At 49.2% G+C, this 24464-nt stretch overlaps 1 protein-coding gene across 4 annotated transcripts in view; it reads left to right on the forward strand.

The window, feature by feature from the left end:
- The first annotated feature begins 4593 nt into the window (after window positions 1–4593).
- TP53BP2 (tumor protein p53 binding protein 2) overlaps window positions 4594–24464 on the forward strand; it is a 55923-nt gene continuing 36052 nt past the window's right edge. For 3 of the 4 annotated variants that reach the window (XM_049112493.1, XM_025430728.3, XM_049112495.1), the window contains exon 1: window positions 4594–4806. In XM_049112493.1, coding sequence (XP_048968450.1) covers window positions 4780–4806 — 27 coding nt within the window. In that variant the 5' untranslated portion in view covers window positions 4594–4779. The remainder of the gene's footprint in view (window positions 4807–24464) is intronic. The other variant, XM_025430727.3, reaches the window with a different exon arrangement.

The raw sequence follows: 24464 nt of genomic DNA on the forward strand, positions 1-24464 counted from the left end.
ATGCAGGGCTCAATCCCAGGACCCTGAGATCATGACCTGAGCTGAAGGCAGACGCTTCACCAACTGAGCTCCTTGGGCACTCCCAGAAACATGGTACTATCTAGAATTTAGAGAAGGCACAAGAAGACAGAAGAGTGTAATAAATGTCCATGTATGACTCACCGCCCTCATGCCCTTTCACCGTCCACGCTGCTCCAACCACATGCCTCCTGCTTCACTGCACATGTGGAAGCATCGAGGGACATCTGACACTTCTGCTCAGAAGACCTTCTAAAGGCTTGCTGGGGCAGGAGCAGGCACCTTCCCTGTAATGAGCCACATGGTACACATTTCAGGCTTTGTAGGGCATACAGTTGCTGCTGCAGCGTGAAAGCAGCAACCAACACATCTCAACAAGTAAGTGAGGCTGAGTGCCAATAAAACTTTGCAAAAGGATGCTGAAGTTTGAATTTTGTATGATTTTCACATGTCACAGACTCTTCCTCTTCTTTCTGAGGCCCCTTCCCCCACCCCAACCATGAAACAACGTGAAAATCATTGTTGCTCATGGGCAATACAGAAACAGACAGAGGGCTGGATTTGGCCTATAGCTTGTCAACCACAAGGGTGGGGAACAGATCAAGGGAGCAGGAGGGCACGCAGGGAGACACCCTCCACCCTCGGGGCTGCTGCAGGGGTCAGGGACCAAACTTTACCAAACCTGCATGGAGGACACAGAATGGTAAGTTTGCCATTATTATTAGTACTATCAACCCTGCGTTTATTGATTTCGTCTTATGCCCTGAGCACAATGTTGGGGCTGAGCATAGACAAATAAATGAGTTACATAGTTTTTGCCACTTAGTCTAGTTGGGAAGACAGATGCATTTTTTTTTCTGTGTCATGTGGTAAGTACCATGATAAATAAAAAAAGCAAATGGGACGCCTGGATGGCTCATTCTATGGAGCATCTGACTTTTCATTTCGGCTCAGGTCATGATCACAGGGTCCTGAGATTGAGCCCTATGTGGGGCTCCTCGCTCAGCAGGGAGTCTGCTTGAGATTCCCTCTCTCCCTCTCCCTCTGCCCCTCCCCTCACCCCCGTGCATGAGCACACTCTCTAAAATAAATCTAAAAAATAAAATAAAAAGTAAATATAAAAATGCAAATAATATACATGTATGTATACATGTATTTATACATTCATGCACATGCACAAATGGCTACAGAATATAGATGACATATGAATTCAAACATGATTCCAGTGCAAGTGCCTTCCATGAAGGTAGGCACTTCACACAAGAGTAGGAGGGTTAAGGGAAGGTGTCTGAGGCAAAGGGGAAAGACGGGTAGGCGTAAAGAGGCTTCCCTTCCTGGCGGGAGGCTTCTCCCCATCTGTCTTCTGGATGACTGATCTCTGGAGGGGAACATGGGAGAAGAGGGAGTCAATTTGTAGGCTGAGAAGCCTGTGGAAATGGAGCATCTGAGGTTTCCAGAGGGGGGATGATTTGTGGGATGTCACGTGGTGCTTGGTGATCCAGACCTGGCTACCTCTTCCATCTCTGACGACTCCCCTCCGTGTTCACTGGGCTCCAGGCATGCTGTCCGGCCTTTCTGCTGTTTCTTTAAGGTGCTCCTGACACTCCTGCCCCAGGCCCTTTGCGCTTGCTGTTCCCCTGGGCTGGAGTCCAATTCCTCCCTCATTTGTTCCTCAAATGTCCTGTCCGACCACCCTAGCCAATACTGATCATGGTCTCTTAGGTTTGCCTTGATGCTTTCCCCTCTGGTGATTATGATCTCCTCCTTTTACACTCTAACTCCACACTAGAACACAAGCTTCACGAAGTCAGAGCATGTGTTTTGTTTAGAGTTTTATCTCTAGAGTCTGGGACACTGCCTGGTAAAATACAGACATGTAAGAATGTCAGTGACATGAATCACCAGGAGATGTGGGAAGAGTGGAGGGACACAGGATGGGCTGTGGGCAGAGGGTCAGCAGGTCGACCCCACAGGTTGAATGCCCCAGAAGGGGAGAGGCAGGAAGACAGGGAACAGCTGAGGGAAGTGGGAAAGGAGGGAACTCGAACACTGGAACTCCAGCCCAACAGATAAGGAGTGAGTCTGTGCCTGGGGGTGAGCTGGGATCGGGGCACCCCACCCCGCTCTGGGCCTGTGGCTTATCTCTCCCGGAGTGGCGTGCAGATTGAGAGAGAAGAGAGCAGCCTTGCCAGGCAGGGTGAGGGAAGCAAACAGCCCATCCCAGAGCTGGACATGAAAGGCACAGCCATCACATGGGATGTATTTGGTTTCATGCTTCTAGGGTTAAAAAAAAAAAAAAGGAAACAAAACAAAACCCTCAACCCAGGCCTACCTGCTGTTTGGCACCAGAGCACCTTCTCTCTTGGGCTGGATGTGAGCTCCAGGATGGGGGCCAGCTGCTGCCCCCTCCCTTCTCGCTCCTGCCCGGTGGTTGTGAAAACAGGCAGTAAAGAAACAGAAGCAGGCCATCCTCCTGACTTTTTCTCTCCTTGCTTCTATTTCCATTATGATCATTTTATTAATAAGCCAGGGTGGCCAGTGTTCATGTGAAATACAAGGTACAGCGTGTGACCAGCTTCCAGGTGGTAAAGAGACGTGTTTTCTATTGCCCAAAACTGGAAGTTTGGTGGATCATGATATCTCAGGTTGTTTCTGAGATTTTTTTGTGTGCAAGAAAATAATGAAAACCAGTGTAATACAGGGCCAGTTTTTTTTTTTAGGGCTAAATGGTCCCTCAATGAGCTGTGTGTTGCCAGGAAGGATTCTTGCTGTCTGTGTATGCGCTGGCTTTTGGGATGGGATGCCCGCTGGTGGTCTTCTGCAGCCTAGCTGATGGCAGCTTCATTCTCCGGCACAAACTTCTTAGACTTATCCTTGACTTCTTTCTCTCATATTCCATAGCTAACCTGTCAGGGAATTCCGTGGGGTGGGCCTTCACCCCTTCGTCAGGCCACGGCTGCTGCCTAAGCCACTCCCGTGTCCAGCCTGGCTTACTGCAACAGCTTCCTGCAGGTTCTCGGCTAAGGCCCAGTGGGTTCTGCCCAGCAGGCAGGGGGTCCCAGAGAAACGGTGGTCAGATCATCTGCTCCAAACCCTTCCAGGGCTCTCCACTTCGCTGGGAGTGTGGCCAACGCTCTCGCATGGGCCAAGTGCGCCCGTGTCACTGTGCTGTCCTCCTGTGGTCTCTGCAGTTGCCTGGCTCCCAGGCAGGCTTCCTGGAGGAGGGGTCATGTGCACATGTGCTCCTCCAGCTCGGGGGCCTCGGGTCTGGGTCCTGGGTCTGGTGGGGTCATCTGCTTGGACCACCCTCCATAGAGTTGTACCTGCAGGCTCCTCCCCCAACTTCTTTTAATTTTGTCTTTGTACCCCTACTGGTAATTTGTGTAATTATTACTAATACGCTGCGCTATTACACTGCACTGTGCCTCCAATTTTTGTTCTGTGCATCAGTATGAGCACTCCCCATGCGCGGCAGGTGTTTGATAAACGCTGAACCAACAGCCGGCATGGAGCCCCTGCTAACCTACCTAGGCGTCAAACCGCGGTTTTGAAGAATTTTGCATTCTCAAGGAATTAGCCCTTCTTCATCTTTTCCAGGTACGTGGCCAGGGTGCAGGTATTTGCTGGATATCTGGAAAAGGGGGTGCCTGTCCTGGAGGCTGGGTGCTGGCAGTGCTGTCCTCGTCTCGCTTCTCAGCCTCCCTCCAGAGGACGGCCCCCCCGAGTGCCCCCCCCCCCCCCCGCTCTTCCCCGGAGTGTCCCTCACGGGATCCGCCCCCCCAGGGCCCCCATCCCCCATCCCCCAGCACCCAAGGGCCCCTTCCCCCAGCACCCGCTCCTCTCTCCCTCCTTCCCCTCCCAGGGCCCTCGCCCCCCCACCCCGCCCCGCCGCCAGAGTTCTCTCCTCCTCCCTCCCCCACCCCAGTGCCTGACAGGCTCGGCAGCCGCCTTCCTCAGAAGGCTGCTGGGCACACTTTTTGTTTTTTGTTTTTATTTATTTATTCATGAGAGACACAGGAAAGAGAGAGGCAAAGACACAGGCGAGAAGCAGGCTCCATGCAGGGAGCCCGACGGGGGACTCGATCCCGGTCTCCAGGATCAGGCTCTGGGCTGAAGGCAGGTGCTTAAACTGCTGAGCCACCCGGGCTGCCCTGGGCACACTTGTAACCGTTTTGAAGGCTTGTTTATTGTGCCTGTGGCAAAAATATGTACGACCTACCGTTGAAGTCATTTTTAAGTGCATTCCTTCATTAAGTTAAAGCGAGTCAGACCGGAGCGTCGCACCGGAGTCCCGGCGAGTGGCCGCGAACCGGCACCCCCCGGACCGCCCCGCGGGTCTCCCAGCCCGGCCCGCGCAGGCGCGCTCCCGGCCCCGCCCCGCCCCCCCCCGCCCCCCCCGCGCGTCCCCGCTCCCGCCCGCGCAGGCGCGCTCCCGGCCCCGCCCCCCCGCCCCCGCCGCGCGCCCCCGCCCCCGCCCGCGCAGGCGCGCTCCCGGGCCCGCCCCTCCCCGCCGCCGCGCGCGGGGGGCGGAGCGCAGAGGGCGCGCGGGCGGTCGCGGGCGCGGAGCAGACAAAGCGGCGGCGGGGCCGCGGGGGGTAGGCCTGCGGCTCGGCGGCGCCCCCGCCCGCGGGGAGGGCTCGGAGGACCGCCCACGCCGCGGCCGCCTCGCAACAGGTCGGCCGCCTTCCGGGAGCCTCGCCCTGCGCCGCCGCCCCCCGCTCCCGAGACCTGGGCGCCCCGCTCGGCTCGGGCCGCGGCTCCATGCGGTTCGGCTCCAAGATGATGCCGGTAAGCGCGCGGACGGGCGCCCAGCCGGGGGCGGGGGCGGGGGCGGGGGCGGGGGGCAGCTCGCGGCGCGGCCGCCCCCTCCGCCCCCGCCGCCCGCCGCAGCCCCGAGCCCTCCGGGCCCCCGGCCCCCGCCCCGGCCCCCGCCCCCGCCCCCGCCGGCGGGCAGCTGCGCGCGCACGGCCGCCGAAACTTTCCTGGGTCCTCGGTGCGGTCGCGAGCGTCGAGAACTGGGCCCGGGAGTCGCGGCTGCTTTGTCCTTTTAGAAAACTTTTTGTCAGAGCGAAATAGGCACAAAACTTGCCCTTGCCTTAGTTTTGCTTGCGTTTCGCTCTCTGCGACGGCAGCCCGACTGCGCCCCGGGCTCCCCTCCCCCACGGGCTCCCCACCGGGCCCCCCGCTCCCCTGACCCTCCTCCCCCCAGGTCCCCGCCCCGAAGCCCGGGCTCCCCCTGCCCGCGAACCCCACTGAGCCCGGGACCCCCTACCCCTGAGCCCCACTTCGACCCCCCAACCCTACAGAGCTCCCTATCCCCCACGAGCCCCCCCACCCCCACGCCTCCTCCGGACGCCCCACCCTAATCCTCCGGGTACCCTGAGACCTCCTGAGCTCCCTGGCTCCCCGAACCCCCAGCGCCGCGAGCCCCGGCCAGGGCAGGGCAGGGCCCCCTGCGGCCGCGGGCAGACACGGGTGGAGTGGGTGGAGCGGCGCTTTCCTTCTCAGCGCCCGCGCGCTGGGGGGCCCGAGGGGCGTTGCGCTGCTGGGGGCTCGTGCACGCCCCCCAAGCTGTGCTCGCGCCTCTCCCCCAACCCCGGGTCGCTCCGCGGCTCTTGGTGCTTTCTTAGGGCCTCCTGTGCGGGGAGGAAGCAGCAGGGAACTTTGAGCCCATCTGTGGGCTCCCTGATAGGCCGTCACAGGTGGAGAAGTTTGGTCCCTGGTCCCCGCCTCTGTCGTGGGGGGGAGTCCAAAAGGGTCAGGGTCCCAGCCGACTGGTCTAAATTGGAGTTGTGCAGTTCCGCTGGTTTGGGATATTTTGTCCCGCCAGGATTAAGGGATTTGGGAAGTGTTAGTTATGCATCCTGTTTAACACCTAGTTACAAAGTAAATTTTGTGATGCACATACCCAGTGTTACAATATGGACCTGGATGAGGGGAGTTTGCTATTAAAATCTCTATCCCTTGGATTTGCATTTCTCTCTCTGTCTTTTTTTTTTTAATTTTTATTTATTTATGATAGTCACAGAGAGAGAGAGAGAGAGGCAGAGACATAGGCAGAGGGAGAAGCAGGCTCCATGCACCGGGAGCCCGACGTGGGATTTGATCCCGGGTCTCCAGGATCGCGCCCTGGGCCAAAGGCAGGCGCCGAACCGCTGCGCCACCCAGGGATCCCTCTCTCTCTCTCTCTCTCTCTCTCTTTTTTTAACATTTCTTTCTCTTGAAATGACTTTTGCAGATTGTCTCTAAATTTTCCTAAAAATAGAAGCAAGACAAGTATTGGTTGCAATGTGATTTTTTTTTTTTAAGATTTTATTTATTCATTCATGAGAGAGAGGTGGAGAGGCAGGCATCCTGTGGGGAGCTCAAAGTGGGACTGGATCCCAGGACCCCAGGATCACTCTCTGAGCTGAAGGCTGACACTCAATCACTGAGCCACCCAGGTACCCCTGCAGTGTGATTTTTTAAGGATAGTTTCATGTCAAGGTATCCTTAAAACTAAGGAGTTTTCCCTCTCCCAGCGATATTACCGGATGATCAGAATTTATAAAAAAGTTATGTTGCTCTTGAGACGTTGTGGTTCTCATTGCACTGAGCACAGACTCAAAGCCACCAACAACAGCCAGAGCTTCACTATTTGTTCCGCTATGACCTTTGGGACCAGAACTGCCTTCTTTTAAAAAGTGATGTGTCTCAGACTCAGCATCTGTAAAATGGGGGTGATGATCATACTGGCTCTTTGGGTGGTGCTGAGGATCAGGGCTGCTGGTTCTGAAGCAGCGAGTCCAGTGCCCAGCTTGTAAGAGGGACGACGTAAGACCTTTTCTAGAGTTTGCAATCTTGGGATCCATAAACACGTGAAGCAAGTTTTCATTTAGTGGCATCATATTATATGTGTCTTTATCCTCTCATATCTTGGGTACTTGAAAAGAAACCTGTTTTCTTAACATTTATTTCTCATCTTTGGCTTTTAATATACTTGGATTTTAATTTTAAAGTTGAGTGAGGTTTCATATCTTATTACTTTGAAAATTCCTAACCAATTTATTGGGGAAAGCAGTGTGCTTCATATGAAAAAATGGATCATCTCAGGATGTAGACAGTTGCCTTGATATGCTTTTATTGTTGTGCTGATTAAAGGTACCTAACAAAAATTGCTATTTTAACCATTTTCAAGTGTGTAGTTCTCTAGCACTAAGTACATTCCTTGATTTGCCTTTAAAGGCATTCTAAAGATAACAGCTTGCTATTTAGACAGCATTATATACAAAATGTTTGTATATTTTCTCACCAAATGGTAGAGAATCAAGTGATTTTTTTATGTGGGACATGAAGTGATAATTGGACCCAAAACCAGAAGGAAAAGGTGCATTTTAGTAGGCTAACTAAAAATAAGTAGGCAAACAGCTGAGTATCAGGGTGGAGGTAATGATAGGGTGCGGCAGAGTGGCTGTGATAATTAACACTCATTTTCAGATACCCACCAAAGCATCTCTGATTCTCTGATATTTCTACAACTTGGTAAGAAGAAACTGATTAACCTCTTCTACTTGGCACCGTATTTTCCTTTATCGAAGAATGTGTTGTTTGCAGGTTGAGAGTATGGCTTTTTGAGTTGAGCCATCCTTATTGTACTTGGCTATCAAATAAAGGGAGGTAAGTATTAACAGCAAAATTTCTCAGCTATTTAAAATGATATCAGATATCTTTTTTTATCGCTTTCATTTTGTAAAGCATTATACCTAAGCAAAGCATATATTCAAAAATATTTTTATGAGTTTAGCTAACCTAAAAGGATTCACTGTACTTTTGGATGTAGTTTTATACAAATTTCTGTACGGCTATTGAAATGGTAAATTAAAAACAAAACAAAACAACACATAAAACCACATGGTATTGTGCAGGGCCACATGGAAGGCCAGAGGACTTGAATTTGCCTGTCTGGCAGGTACTGTGTGTTAGGCATACAAGGTCCAACTGTGATGGAGATGCGCTGTGTCGTGCTGTCCCGTATGGCAGCCACCAGCCATCTGCAGCTACAGCACTAGAAATGTGGCCGGTGGGATGAGAAACTGAAATTTTAAGACAATTATTTAGTTTTGATTACATCTAAATAGCCACATGTGCCTGGTGGCCACTGTATTGATACTGTAGTCACTTTGACAAAGTAGCACACAATTGTATGTTGGAATTGCACATTTGCAGCCTCGTGTTTCCATTAATACTTTAAAATGAAATTGTAATGGCCTGTTTACCCCTGATGACTTGGGAAGTGGGTTTTCCAGTTATTTAGTTCAGCGTTCTCTTTGAACCAGTCTCTTTGGGTGGCCCTGATACAGATAATGTTCTCAAGAAAATGATAGCTTACTTTAAAAAGCTCAATTGACCTGATCGTGATTTAAGTTTTAAATTTGTGGCATTTTCCCTTCTAAGGCCGCAGTATATCATAATTATTTCTAGTTATTCCATGATGCTGTAGGACAGTATCTGATCATGAGAGCTGCTAGTTTGGGAAGTCTAGGACCAAAAAAATAGATTCTTGCAGTATCTCCTTTAGAAGTCTGACAGCTGGTGGGTAGGATTTCTGTATTTCTAAAGGAAACTACCTGTGCAGCTCACAGACCAAAGGCATGACTGGCTTAAATACTTGCGTTATTTCTGTAAAAGGGTGGTATTACTTGCATATATTTTCCAAACTGAAATTATGTGTTGAAGTTAAAAAGCTGTCAAGTTGGGACGCCTGGGTGGTTGAGCGGTCAAGCGTCTGCCTTCAGCTCAGGGCGAGATTCCGGGATCTGGGATCGAGTCCTGCATTGGGCTCCTTTGCGGGGCACCTGTTTCATCCCTCTGCCTATGTCTCTGCCTCTTTCTCGGTGTCTCTCATGAATGGATGAAATCTTTAAAACAAAACAAAATTTCAAGTTACAGCTTTAGAACATTGTGTTTATATGATTATACCATGTGGTAAAAGAATTTCTTCTTGTTGAATAGTAATGTAGCAGGTTAATTTAGGTTTTATTCCAGAATAAAGTTTAAGGTCGGTTGTCTATCTTTATAGAATTGTGATTCTCAAAGGCTGTTAAATCCTCTATTCTTTAAAAACATGACAAGTACCTCACATTTTATGTGCTTGTGACTTCTGCTATATTCATTAAAAGCTGAAAAGTATTAAAAATTTTCTGCATTTTTACCTCTTTCAGGGAAACAGTTTAGACTTTATAAGGAACTTTAGCACAAGCATACAGCTGCTTGTGTTTTAACACTTGAAGATGATTTTAAGTATCTGGAGGCCATGAGAACAGAGGGTCATTTACTCATGTGCTGCAACTGTTTTCTCTCCCACATCCCCTGCCCTCCAACAGTAGAAAGTGGAAACAGTGGAACAAAACCTGCTTTTTTTGTTTTTCCTGAAGCTTTTAAGGAATACTGTAGACCTTTATCTGTTGGTAATCTGTCACTGTGTGGGGCATTCCTTAAAAAGTCTGTTTAAAGCAAACTCATCACTGAGTCCTTCTTGGTACTCCTGTGTCATGGAGGGCCTCTTACCAGCTCAGAGAGGGGACTGTCCACCAGTGCCTGTTGGTGTGATTTGCCGTCTTGGGTTGCGAACCTCTTACCAGCCTCTACTAAGTATCAAAGGATAAGGAGAGTGGGGTAGGAGAGTTTAGGAATCTGGAATGTTCTTTTCCGCTCATGCCACTCTACCAAGTCAAACATGATTGAAATACTTGCCTTTTGGTGTGCTATGTTCTGAAGAGAACATTTTTCTTTAATGAGATGTAATTGAGAAAAGGAAACAGATGACAGACCGTGTATGAAATATATACTTATTTTGGAGTGCTGAGTGAGACATTAACATTTTACATTCTACTGGGGAGAGTCAAGAAGAGGTTGTAGTAGATAGGGGATCACCAGGTGACATGGTGGCAGGGCTCTGAAAACATTTTGTGTACTATCTCAGCAGAAGAAAATTATTTTATGAAAGAAATGTGTATTCTAAACAGAGATAATGTGTAGGAAAAGTAGCTTCCCAGACTCAGCAACTTGTCATTTTTAGATTTCTTTTTCTACCTAAAATTTATCCAAAACCAAATGATGTATTGAGATGATAAGAGAACTAAGTTTTCATTGAAAATATTCATTTGGCCAGTAAATACTGAACTTTTATTTTTTTTTATTTTTTAACTTTATTTTTAAAGGATTTTATTTATTTATTCATGAGAGACACACAGAGAGAGGCAGAGACACAGGCAGAGGGAGAAGCAGGCTCCATGTAGGGAGCCCGATGTGGGACTCAATCACGGGTCCCCAGGATCAGGTCCCAGGCCGAAGGTAGGCTCTAAACTGCTGAGCCACCAGGGCTGAACTTTTACTTCTTACATGCCTACTTTAGTTGTTTCTTTAGAAATACATTTTTAGCTCAGTACTACTTTTTTTTTTTTCCTAAAGATTTTATTTATTTATTCATGAGAGAGGAGACAGAGAGAGAGGCAGAGACACAGGCAGAGGGAGAAGCAGGCCCCATGCAGGGAGCCTGACGCAGGACTCGATCCGGGGACTCCAGGATCACACCCCGGGCCGAAGGTGGTGCCAAACTGCTGAGCCACCCAGGTTGCCCTAGCTCAGTACTACTGTATTTACATTTCAAACACTACAGTAAAAGCCTCTAAGACACAAGGTTAGAAAAGTAGTAGGAAGCCATAATGAGTAAATGGGTCTAGAACTCCAGTTTAAGGCGCTAGTGCTAGTAATGGAAGAGGGACTGCACAGTGGACTGACCTTGCACAGTGGAGGGGAACACTTCTGTGCAAACAGCTGTGGGCTCAAAAGCCCTGTGCTCTGGGTTCTCTCCCGGGGGAGGGCGCAGGAGTTCCTCCTGAGACCCCACCTGTGCCCCCCAATCCCATCCAATTTCCCCATGACCTTGTGAAGCCAGTCTTCTCATCCTTGTTCCATAGATGAGGAATTTGAAGCTCAAAAGGTTTTAGGAATTTGCTCCTGGTCACTCAGCCAAAATGAGATATGAACCAGGTCTGCCTGCAGACAAACACTCTCTGAGGCAGCAGTGCCTATATCAGGCTCTTTCTGTATGCTCTTGGCCATGGTGTTCTTTTGGTGAATGAGAACTTCAAGCAGTGCTCTTTAGGACATAACTACAATTGCTTAAGTCAGGAAAGGAAAAGACATTTTTCTGTATTTAAACCCAAACTGGGTGAGAAGATGAGTGTCGAATGACTCGGAGGAGACCACCTTGCCCAGTGCAATGGAAAAATACTTAGTGCTTGTTGTCTGTGTGCCTTGAACGCTCGGTGGAGATCTCAGCCCCTCCCTGGCATTGGCAGGAGGAGAGAAGAGGTGGGATGGCTACCATTTGTAGGAAGCGTGTGAAATCCTCTTCTCTGGAGGGTGTTCTTAAACAGGGCTGGAAAGGCCACGATGCTGGAAGAAAGGATCTAAGTGAATGGGTGTGTAGGGAGAACAGAAGGATGGGAAGACTTAAGTCACGTCTGCAGGGGTCTGGGTGCTGTCCCCAATCTTTGATCTTCAGCTGGTTCCAGAGGCATGAGTGGTACAGTAGTGACCTGACCTGTGCTTGATTGATCCCAGGATCCTGAGACCATGACCTGAGCTGAAGGCAGCTGCTTAACCAGCTGAGCCACCCAGACGCCCCCAGAAACTGATTTTGGATGAGATCACCATAAATCATTCGTCCTCTTTAACCTGTTGATTGTATTTGGATGGCTGTTTGGGCCAACATCAGTTTAGCAGAGACTTTGAAACTGTGTGCTGTGTCTCGGGCACTGTTCTAAGTGACATGGAACCAGGAGAGGAGAAGACTGTGGCCAGGGGGCTTACCTTCCATGGAGTGGAATGGGGAGGGGTGGGGGACATGGAGAATAGGAAAGAAGGGGGTGAGAGTGGGATTCCAGTAGGATCAGTTGGCTGGGATGTCTGCTTTAGATTGGGGGCCAGGGAAGTGCCAGTTCAGCTGAGACCTGGAGTTGGAGTTCAGCACAGGAGGAGCTGGTCCTGTGCGTCACGTGGACAGAGTCTGAGCTGGGGGCATAGGCAGGAGGAAACAGTGCAGCCCCAGAGCACTGGCATTCCGTGTATAGCGGGAGCACTGGTGGGGATGCGGTAGCCCTGGGGGAGTGACAGCAGGGCCTGCAACTCATCAATTCTAAAGACCTAGGAGAGCCAGTTGTGCAGGAGCCAGAGGGGATCAGCAGGAGAGGCGGGGAGTGGGAATGCGTCTCAGGGCCTTAGGAGGAAGGTCCACAGACAGCAGTGTAAAGGGAGCAAAAGCCATACCTTATCACCCCAAGGGCCCAGCCGATAGTGTGAACTGGTGGTGAACTTGTTATCTTAAATAAAGCAGTCACTTTACCTGCAAAACTGGGTTTATTGGGAATAGCAGAGAATGGCAGTTTGGGACCTGCGAGCTGCGTCAAGACCATGGACAAGTCCAGCCAATGAAGGAGAAGAACATTGTTTTATGGGCAAAGAGGAGAGGAGGCTGGGAGGGATTGTTCTGAAGCAAAGGCCGCTGGAGAAAAGGCAGAGTTGAGGGTGATGGTGACTTGTCACTGGCTGAGCTGCAGGGGTGCTCACTTCTTGCGGGAGTTGTAGCGCCCATCTTTCCCATTGGGGCCTGGAGTTCAGGATTCTTCCTGATTGAGGGTTCTTCTCTTGGGTTTGACACTGACCCTGAGTCATGGGGCTGCCTCTTTCAGCCTCCCCTTCTGCACCCAGAATCCACCTTAGTGACCTTTCCCTTTACTGACTTTCACAGACTCGATGGACACAGTTTGTCTGCTCTAATGACACGCCGCCGCCGTGCCACTGAGAAACCCAGGGTGAGAGAAGCAGCAGGAGTACCTCCCAGGGTTGAGAATAAGACGAGGCAGGAGTGAGGGAAGACTGCTCCTGTACCCGCAAGCTTCTTCCTAAGGGATTAGAGAGAAACCAGACTTTATAGAATTAGGGAGTTCTGAAGAGCTCCAGAGGAGTGGTCATTCACTGGGGTTCTGAGTAGGGCAAATCCGGTTTTTGAAGGAAGCCCTGACCTTAAAAATGTTTTACAGCAACTGTACTTTGGACCAGGTGACTGGACCGCCTTGGCAGCTTTGCTAGGTTCACCTACAAGTCCCTTTACCAATTGTCTTTTAAATCAGGGATAGCTTCCTCTTATCAACAGATGCATAGAAGCCAGCCATCTAGGAAATTCAGGTCTACAGAGGGCCTCCTGACTGTTTTTCTGAACCACAGTTGCTAGCTAGTTTGTGATAGGTGGGTCATTTTGGTAATTTGCTGATTTCTAGAAAAAGGGGGCTATTTTGGATAAGACTTTATTTTAAAGGTAGAAAGGTCTTCCCTGGCAGGTTTTGCTTGTTGCTGCAAGCCGCTGGAGAGGTGGGGGTTGGCCCCCTTTCCTTTGGGTCTTGCATGTCCCTGCCATCCCATGCCATCCTTGTATCCCAGCCCCGCTCTGGCCCCGATGCTCCCGCCGCCTCCTGGCCCGGCTCCTGCCGTCCTCTCCTTATTTATCTTTCTGCTCTATTCTCTGCCCCTTTGGTCCATTCTACATACTGGTTACCCGGAGTTTTTCCTGAAATGGTCTTCCCTCTCCAGAATACTCCAGGAGTGCGGGATGAGCTCCCTAGTCAGGTGAAAAGGGTCTGATGGCTAGCCTGGTGGGTTTCAGCCCTTCTTTGCCAACCACATGCTTCCATTCCAGAGTCCTGAGCCTCACAGGAGACGTGATGGAAAGATGCAAAACACCAAACAAGTCAGCATCCGCTCCCACTACAGTCTCTGGCCTGCCGTTGGCATTGCGTCTCCCTTCCAGGAGATGCGCCTCCTGCCTCGTCAGTGCCCCTGGGGGGGATCTGCATTAGGGCTGGTGGCGGGCTAGGCACTTGTGTTCTGGTGCTCATGGCAAGTTTAGCCCATCACACGCTTCCGTCCACAGCGAGCTCTGTGCCATCTGATTGCGCTGTGACCCTGTGTTTGAGAGAGAGACATCAGGTGTGCACACTGCAGCTTGGGTTGAGAATTGACCTGTCCATGTTTATGTGTCCAGTCTTGCCCCCACTGTCACATTTCAGCAGCTGGAGGACTGTGGTTATGATGCCACGCCTGTGCTCTCACGCCCCTGGGCCCCACACGTGATGTTCCTCTTCCTGCAGAGCCTCTGAGGTGTGGCCAGGTGTTCACAGCCCCCTGGAGCTCCTGGAGGCCAGGCACATGCCCTTCCCTTGAGGGTTTCTAGTGCTTGGCGCACTCTTTGACACACAGTGGGGACTTAATATTGTTTGAGTGAATGAGTGTTTGAGTGTTCCTTTTTTTTTTTTTTTTTTTTTTTTAGAGATTTTATGTATTAGAGAGAGAGAGAGAGAGAGCGCCCGTGAGCAGGGGGAGAGGGAGAAGCCTGAGCAGAAGGCAGACGCTTTCCTGATTGAGCCACCCAGGAGCCCCTGAATGTTCTTTTGTTTGGTCTTCTTGGTGTGGGGGCGGTTCTCACCCACCTATATTGTGATTAGCTTTTGAGCTTCTTTAGAGAGTTCACAGAGCTGAAACCTTTGAGGGTGGAGGAACACTTCATTGGTGTATGAGACAGAAAAGGGAGAACTGGAAACCCTGGACTGGTTGTCCTCATGGCATCATGGGTAGCTCTGAGAAATAGTGTGCTTAGTGAAGAAAAGCGAGAAATCAGATGAAAAGTGCCTTTCTGTGAAATCATCCTGCACACACGAAGCACCAGCGCCAGCGGTAGAGAACAGCGGGGTCTGGATGGGTGGTGACCTAGTTAAATATAGTTTTTAGTCCTCTTAGTGTATTTGGTGTTTGTGTACGACAGATATTGAAAGCAGAGTGGCCTCATGCAAGTTGCTCTGTAGCATATATTTGGAATTTGAGATCTATTTCAGGCCTAAGGCATAGTTGAAAAGGAGAGGACAGATTTCTTAAGTTACTCTAAAATAAGCAGAAAGGGAATCCCTGGGTGGCTCAGCGGTTTAGCGCCTGCCTTTGGCCGGGGGCGTGATCCTGGAGACCCTGGATCGAGTCCCATGTCAGGCTTTTCTTGCATGGAGCCTGCTTCTGCCTCTGCCTGTGTCTCTGCCTCTCTATCTCTTTTGAATAAATAAATAAAATCGTAATAAAATAAAATAAGCAGAATGCCTTTTTTCCTCCTTTGAGCCATTGTCTGCTTTGGGAAAGCTCACTTTGAAGTTCTACCACACGTTTGTGGAGGAGCTCACTCTTGCTCATGCTCTGCTCTGCTGACTCTCCAGGCTGCCATGGAGCTCTGCGTGTCTGCCCCACAGCATCCGTGCAACTCCGTGAGCACGTGTTGTGGACTTGCTGTGTGTGAGATCTGAGATAGCATGGGGGGTGGAGGAAGCCTTTAAGGGTCAGAATCTCTGTCCTAAAGGAATTTGTAGACCAGTGAAGTAGATAAGACAGGTATAAACAACTGTGTGTGAGTGGACAGTTGGAGAAGCAAAGAGAAAATTTTCTTGTGGCTGGAGGGGTGTGTGTGTATATGTGTATGGGTGGAGGAGGTGCTGACGGCAGTTTGAGGGTCTTTCAGTTATTCTAGAAGCATAGGGATGACTTGGACACTAAAGCGACAGGGTGTACCAACAAGTGAGCTAACCCAGGAGATGTGTGAAGAAAAGTATGGCTTTTTAGGTTTCTCATTTGGTGATTTGAGCCCACGACCATGCAACAGATCATGTAAACCAAGTTCTCTGAAATTCAAATTCTGCAAAGATAAATATGAGTGCCCGTGAATGTTTCAATACTGTTACCATGTTAGCTCCTGGTGCTGCGATGGTTTATGTGTGCTGGACAGGCCACTATGCTTGGTGGTCACTTGTTAGTGAGATAGCTCTGAAAGTGAGCTCTGTGTCCCATCCCTGCTCAAAACCCTCCAAGCTGGTGCTCCTCAAGCTGTGATGGAGTTGTGGGGCCCACCCCAACGGCTTCTGATTCAGGAGGTCTGCTGGGAGGGGGACCCCGTGGCCAACGCTTTCTGCTGTGACAGGTCCCTGGCTAATGCCCATGTCCTTGGTCTGGGGACCACAGTCTGGGAACCCCTCTAGTGACCTTTTGTATTAGAAAGCCTACTTGCTCTTGACCTTCGGGGCCCTGGTGAGTGAGCTTATTAGCACTGCCCCTTCTTTCTGTTTGTGTCTGCTGAGCCTTCTTATGGGATGTCTCCTCCCAGGGGTTCCAGGAGGCCCCTTGGGCCTCCATGCAGATGCCTCTCTGTGCAGATGCCTCTCTGGGGGGGCTGCGGGCCTTCCTGTCCCTGCCTGTCCCAGCCATGCCTGGGCTGGCTTAGTTGGTGCTTAGGAAATGCTAGTGGGTGCAGGTGGGAAAGATGTCCAGGCCAACAAGCAGTTGGGGCTGAAAGGGGACAGAACCAGGAGCTTCTTCAGAGGGATGGACGTTGGGAGGACACCAGCCCCGTGAGTCTCAGAGGCAGCAATGCTGTAGGCTTGCAGGCACGAAGCGGGGATGTAATAGACGTCTGGGAGCAGTGTGCAGCTTTCTGAGAGAGCATGATTTCTCCGTATGCAGAGTATGTTTCTCTCAAAGTAGCTGTTTCCTATTTGCTGTATTATTTTTTTCTGGAATGGGGGTTATCTTGGAAGATGACTGTTCTCTGGATGACACTGAGTGGTTGGCAATCTCCCTGTTTGATGGACTTCTCTTGCTGTCCAGATCACTGTTGAAACTTCCCATGTTGTTGATTTCTAACTTTGTTCACATGCTGGAGTGGCCAAAAGAGTGAAAAAATACCCATTGATTATGATTTTATGATGTTGCTTTAACTAACTCAAATGTGGCCAATGGAAGCTGATGGACTGATTTTAAAATATGCTGTAATAAAAAGCAGTGCAGTTAATGTTCAAGTGGGCTTAAACATCACTGACCCTTAATGGAGTGCTGGTTGATGTAACTCATGGTCTTCTATGAAGGATTGATGAGCAGCAGCCCAGTGGCCTTGAGAGTAAATTCTGGGCAGGAGTCAAGGCAGCCTGGAAGCAGTGGTGCCCTGATAGCCCAAACAAAGCTGTGCTGGTCTCTGAGGGCCAGGACTGGGAGATGCCAGTCCTGCACCCCGAGGGAGGCTCCCCACACAAGTGGATGTGGAGATCTGGGCGGAACACTGGGCTTTCAGGCTGGCAGCCTGGTTCACAGGGAAGCCCACCTGTGAGGAGGCGTGGCAGGAGATCCTGGAAGGTGGGGATGACCTGCATGTCATTTCTAGCCCTTCTGTTCTCCGCAGTCATGGCTGGGCTGACAAAGCTTTGGCTGATGCCTCCTGTTTGTTCATTCAGTCCCTGTTCTGTCTGATTGTGTTAGGGGAGATGTTTGCCCTGAAGGGCTTCTCTTCCAGAAGGCCACCCTGGGCCTTGGCTGTGGGCAGGGTGCAGCACAGTGTAAAAGGAAAGTGGTGGTTTGCATTTCTCCCTGCACAGGGGTGTGTCAAACCCCAAATGGGGCTGACTCCTCCCTGATCTCCCCACCAGCCTTGTTGCTAGCTGGCTGTCCTTACGCTGAGTCCCTGTGAGTTGTCAGGCTTGGGGAAGATTTGTGTCCTCCTTTTTATGGATTGTTCCTTTTCTTCTGAAGGACATTATTTCCCCCTTTCGTATTCTTTTTTTCTCCTAGGTAAACCCAGGGGATTTAAGTTTTAGGAGTCAGAAACTCCAGAGCTGTTAACACAGAGCCTTGTTTCCTCTGTGTAATGAGACCTTGATTCCTTTCTCTTTCTGTGGAACTTTACGTGATTTTTTAAATTAAAGGAATAAACTGTAGCCTCTGACACAAAGTAAATTTCTTATAACTGCCCTGACCAGTTTTCGGTTTGTGTGTGTGTGTGTGTGTTTCCTCTTGGAAGAGTCTTCCAAATTTTAATCTGAGATAATGCCTCTTGGAAAATGAGTCATTCTTACGTTAATAGCATAACATATAGTCACAGTGAATACATGTCCTCTAAAACGGAGCTCTTAAAAATAAATCTGCGACCCATTGTTTTTAATGAAGATAGCCTGTGACTTTGAAATTTTGGAAGGGCAAGTCTTCCTAGGCCCTGACGGGCGTGAGTCATTGCAGAATGCCAGGATGGTGGGCAGTGCCGGGCCAGGAGCCTTTCCTCTTTGATCAAGCACTTGAGAAGTCCATGCAAATAATCGTCACAGCCACCACGTTTGGTGGAGTATTTCCACATTCTTTTATCACAGTTACTTTTATGCTGAAATTATCATAAAAATCTATTAACATTGAGAACATTTTAAAGTGGTATCTGTACCTGCTCTCCTGTATGTGCAAGGAACTGTGCAAGCCAGTTCCTTTGTATGTGTGTTTTAAATGGTTATAATCTACAGCTTCACATAATTCTGCTTTGTGGCTTGATCTTAACCACTTTCCGGACACCGTACTTGTAGTAGTTGGCAGCGGGGTCGTAACCCTTCCAGCATCAGTTTTTAAACTTACTTTTCTGTGTTGCTAGATGTTTAGTTTTCTACATTACCCTTCGTAGATCTAACACAGTTGTGAAAATCTTACAGCATTTAGAGTTTTTCTTCATTTCAGTTATTTCTTTAGTTTAAATTCCCAGAAGTAAGGTCATGAGGTAAACATAATTCTGTGTAAAACACATTTTACTTTCCAAGCAGATTTTAGCAATGTATATAGTGTCATCATCATGTCAGGTGAAGCACTGTTCTATGGTCTCATTTCTGTTGGATCTTTTATTTTTATTTTTTAATTTTTTAAAGATTTTATTTATTCGTGAGAGACACAGATAGTCAGAGGGAAAAGCAGGCCTCCTGCGGGGAGCCCCATGCTGTACTCATCCAAAGACCCTGGGATCACAACCTGAGCCGAAGGCAGATGCTCAACTACTAAGCCACCAAGGTGCCCCTCTGTTGAATCTTTAATCAAATTACTAATTTAATTGCTGTAAGTAGGCACCTCATTGTTACACTTTAGTTAAAACAATGAATCCCCCCCCCCCCCCCCCAGGTTTTGCAGTTTATTTCTGGTGACCTGCCTGTTATTCCCATGCTCTGAAGTATACTTTAGAGTTTATTGTTTATCGAGGGATCTCTTCTCCTTGTGGCTCATTCTTACAAAAATGAAGTTCCTGATTGACGAGTTGGCAAGGAGTTAGCATGTTGCCTCTCTCTGCCCCTGGGAGGGGCTGCTCCAGTCTCAGTCCTATGGAGGGCAAGAAGGCAGGAGGGCCAGAGGGCCGCCCCGCTGAGGTGTGTGCTTTCAGATACCCCCTCAGTTCTTGGTCCTTGTGGAGCCCAGGCACATCTGTGATGCAGGTAACTCACCTTGAAGGTTCCCAGGAACAAGCTTGGAGCTTGAGTCCGTGAGAACAGGCAGGACTCTCATGACAGCCTCCCTGGGAAGTCCCATATTGTGTGCTTCCTTGTGGGCCAGGGAGCCGATGAAGTCATCTCTGGGTTCTTGAGAATATGGTGTTTTCAGATATATGTGGCAGGTGGCAGGAACAGATGACATATTTGGAAATAGGTTACTGGAGTTTTCTTATTCTCATGCTTTCCATGAATTTGTGTCTTTGTCCCAAAACCTCAGCCTGTCTCTGATCATGTGTATTTCTTTCATTTCTGATCTTCCATTTTACCTTCAGTCTCATTCAGTGCTTTGGTAGTAAATTATCTCATTTTCTACAAACACATTTCATCTCCCTCAAGAGATTTTTGTATCTTACACAGAAAGAAGGCAGTAGGCCTTTTAAATAGTGCTAGAATTCACGTTCCGTGAAATTCACCCTGTGAAGTGTGTGGTACAGTAGTTTTTTGTGACTTCATAGGGTTATGTAACCATCAGGACCAATTCTAGAAGTTTCCATCACCCTGACAGGAAGCCCCATACTCTCAAGCAGCAACACCCCACCCCCCACCGCCTTTAGCAACCATTACTGTGCTTTTTGTCTCTGTGCCCTTGAGTGTTCGGGACTTGTCCTGTTTGTGTCCGGCTTCCGTCACTCAGGGTAATGCTTTCATGGTTCATCCACGTTGTAGCATGTCTCCATGCTGCATTCTTTTTTTTTTTTTTTTTAAGATTTTATTTATTTATTTATGAGATACACGGGGCGGGGGGCGGGGGCGGGAGGCAGAGACACAGGCAGAGGGAGAAGCAGGCTCCATGCAGGGAGCCTGACAGGCGACTCGATCCTGGGTCTCCAGGAACAGCCCTGGGCCGAAGGCAGTGCTAAACCGCTGAGCCACCGGGGCTGCCCTGCATTCTTTTTTATGGCCAAATGATACTCTGTTCTGATATAGTGAACTTCTAGGTCTGTTCCTTTTTTTTCTTTTTTCTTAAAGATTTTTTTTTATTTGACAGAGAGAACACTAACAGGGGGAGAGGCAGAGAGAGAGAGGAAGAAGCAGACTCCCCGCTGAGCAGGGAGCCTGATGTGGGGCTTGATCCTGGGACCCTGAGATCATGATCTGAGGCCAAGGCAGACCCAGGCACCCTTAAGATCTGTTTCTTGATTGCTTGTTTCTCGTGGCCCCTGACTAAAGTTGAGGCAGCGTGGTGGCCCAAGAAAAGCACGATGGAACACATACTTGCCGTACACATCACAGCAGCAAGGCCCTGGGAAGTGGTGGTGTGTGGAGTAAAGTGGCATCTTGTGTTCATCTTACTGATTTCAGCCACTGGTTTCATCCAAATAACAATTTTATTATACACGTCATGCGTAATCATTCTAGAAAATGTAAGCGTAACTGAGCTCCTAGGAAGTTATAATCTTCTCACCAAGGCATAACTACTGTTAGTTTGGTGAATATAGTTCCAGGCTTTTTTCTATGCTTGGATTGCTCGTGTGTATACACATTTATGTTCCATCGTCCCATTTGTAGAAAAGGGGTGGTAAACTGTCTTGTAACAACACACTGCATAACCCACACGTTTTTGAAAATTTGTGCTTTATCCTTCTAAAATGTTTTGGTATCAGATGCTAGAAACTTCTAGATTTGACAATTTTATTTTCTATCTTTAAAAATTCATGAGTTACAGGCCAAAATTGTTCTCTGTGGGACTTATTTGATAGAGTCAACTCAAGTATTTTTTTAAGGCGGATTTTTCAACATGATAATAAAACTTAAACCAAATACAACTTCACCTTTTATTTCATTTCTTTAGGGAATTAAATTACATCTTGAAGAATTTTTTTCACCCTTTTGGAGCACAGCAAATTTGTGAAAAAAGATAAAAGTAACGTGGCCACATGAAGAATGTGTGCACCTGCTTTTTCTTGGGTTAATATGATTAATTTAGCCAGCCCTCTCTTTTGATCCTCTTTCTCATTTTTTTTTTTTGCTACTCTTTTAAGTAAGAAGAGCATTGATATTTATTGAGAAAATCCCTGATTCACTTCCTCTATAAAATTTTAAGTAGGTATAAATTATCACAGTAAAGCCCATAATTGTGGCCAGATTATAACTTAAAAGATTTTAAATTATAAGTGATATATTAGTGTAAGTGATATTTAACCTTTATAACTTGGGGATATACTTATGTGTATACATTTAAAAGTGGATGAAATGAGTTTAAAAGTTTATTTCAGAGTTGGGATGCCTTTTCTTTGTTTTACTCATCATTTTCTAGGAGAGAGAAGCAGCAGTTACAAATAATTGTGGCCAGTTGTGGCCGCTGGGACCAGGGGTGGTTCTCGTCCACCTGGAGGTGGCATATGGGGAGAGGGCCCTCTGTGGTCACTTAGTGTAAAGTGTCCTCGACTGGCTTCAGGCCACCCTTTCTGGCCAAGTTGTTGCCACTGTGCTGTGGTGGCCAGCTAAGAAATCCATCAAACTTGACAAATTGTCTTTGTGATATATAAAGTAGAATAATCTCTGGAACAAAGGACAGAGGTGAGGGTGGGACTGGCGGGTTGGCCTGGTGCAGACGGCTTGTGGGCTGTCTTGGCAGAGCCCAGGACACTGGGCAGCAGACAGTAGTTTAGAGAACGAGTCATGGTCATTATTGCCACCACCACTCTCATCTCTTTTGGGCTGGTCTCTGGCCTTTACACACCCCAGGAAGACCCCTCTGCTAGAATAGAAACCATACCCCTTTGGCTCAGGCTCCTTCTGTCTGGGACTCTCTCAGCTTCCTCTGCGCAGTGTTAAGGCAGACCATCTTGGGAGGCTTTGCTTTGCTGGGCCTGCGCCCTCCCCTCGGGGTCTCTGGTCTGGTCTGGCAGCCTCCAAGTGCCACTTGTGGGGCTAGGGGTTGGTTCTCAGGCATCTTTTCTTTATTTTTTTTTTTTTAAGATTTTTAAAAAAATTTATTTATTAGAGACACACACACACACAGAGAGACAGAGAGAGAGAGAGGCAGAGACACAGGCAGAGGGAGAAGCAGGCTCCATGCAGGGAGCCTGACGTGGGACTCCATCCCGGGTCTCCAGGATCACGCCCTGGGTGGAAGGCGGCACTAAACCGCAAAGCCACCGGGACTGCCCACAGGCATCTTTTCAAGACCCTAAGTTAACTGGATTTTATAGAGACACTATCTACTTTGTTTCTAGGGCCTGTTGCACGCCTTGGATTGAGTTTCTGTTTTCTTGTGGATGGCCTCTCTCAGTCCTTTGCTGAGTCTGTGTTCTCAGGGCCCCTGGACGTTGTGCAGCCAGCTCCAGTACAGCCCTCAGCTCTGTTCTGCATCTGCTGACCCTTGCTGATCTTGCCCAGCTTTGGGCCCATGGGCCTCCGTTCTCCTGTTGTATTTTCACCAGCCGCCAGCCGTGTGCAGTGAGCAGCCTCCTCGAGTCTGTTCTGGTATCTGGGAGACAGCTGCCCCAGCTGGCCCCCTTCTTACCTCTGTGTCACTCACCCAGGTGCCGAGGCAGCAGATCCAGGTTCACACCAGTCTCTCTGCTTTCACATCCACCTGATGCCCACCAAGTGTGTCTCTGGCTCTGCCTTCAAAATAAATCTATACCTAGCCGTTGTCACCACCTTTGCTGTCACTTGCAGTCTGGGCTGTCCTCCAGCTTGGGTGCCACATTTCCCCTGCACTGGGCTTGCATGCCCATCCCCTGGATCTGCTCATGCAGCAGCCAGAGTGTTTGAGATGACATCACTTCACTGCCCTGATTGGAATCCTCCAAGGACCATGAGATATGACTCACACACTACCATTCTGAAGTGTGCAGTTCAGTGGTTTTAGACTTTCCACAGGGCTATACAACCATCACAGTAATGCCAGCATGTTTCCATTGCTGCACACGAAGCCCCTCATGTGTTAGCAGTCACTCCCCCAGCCCCTGGCAACCACTTGTGTCTCAGTCTCTTAACAATTTGCCTCCAGTGGGCTCTTTGATTAAAATCCAGATTCTTTGCCTTGGCCTTTGAATAGTGGTTTCCAGACCAGTGGCATCCACATCACATGGGAGCTTATTAGAAATGCAGTCTCGGCCCCCTTCCCGGATCTACTCAATCAGAAAGTGAGGGTGGAGCCCAGAGGTCTGAGGTTAACAGCTCTCTGTCCATGCCCCAGTTTGAGGACCCGTGGCCTCATTAATCCCCTCTAATCCTTTTCCCTTGCTGCCTCTACTCCGACCCTGTTCTCCCACAGATAGAGCAAACTGGACCCTCCCCAGGGCCTCTATACATACTGTCTCCTCAGCCAGGCTGGTGTCTCATTCTGCTTACATGGCTGCCCAGGAGCCCTCCAGAATGTCCCTGCATCTGCATGTGGATGGGAGGACTGATGTGCTGAGCACCTTTTGCTGCCCCCCTCCCAGAGGTACTCTGCACCCTCCCCTCCCTGCCCTGTGCTCCCAGTGGTGGGCTTCTGCAGACCACAGTGCTGCGTCCCTTTCCACATGGTCCCCTCCGTTTTGAATTTTGTGCCTTGGGCTGTATTAGCTTTTTATTAAAGGTTATTTCCACATTGGGCCTTGGTCCGTGGAGCAGATGGCCTGTAAGTACTGAATGAGTGAAAAGAGTGTTGAAGTAGAGCAGGCTGGCTGGTGTGAGCTCAAGAACCACGAGGACGCAGCCTCTCTTTTCCATCAGAGTTCTGGCGGTTGCATGGGCCGCAGGCTCTGATGCATGTATCCACGCACACAGGGAGACTTGCCCTGAAAGTAAGTCTGAGGTGAGCCTGTCAGATGCAGGACCAGCTGCAGGAGTCGCTTGTTCATGAACAAGTACTGCGTGCTTGCTGCCTGCCAGGCCGTGGAGGTCACAGTGCTGAGGATACAGCACTGAAGGGACAGTCCACCAGCCTGTGTGGAGTGTACGTTCTAGAAGGGAAGGCAGGATAAAAACAAGTTAACTAAACATACAGCATGGTATGTGAGCGGCTGTGCCAAGGAGAGCACAAAGCAGGGAAGTGTGAGCTTGTGCACACGTGGCATTGGGATTTGGGGAAGGATGGCC

Source organism: Canis lupus, chromosome 7, assembly GCF_003254725.2.
Source record: "Canis lupus dingo isolate Sandy chromosome 7, ASM325472v2, whole genome shotgun sequence".
NCBI lineage: Eukaryota > Metazoa > Chordata > Mammalia > Carnivora > Canidae > Canis > Canis lupus.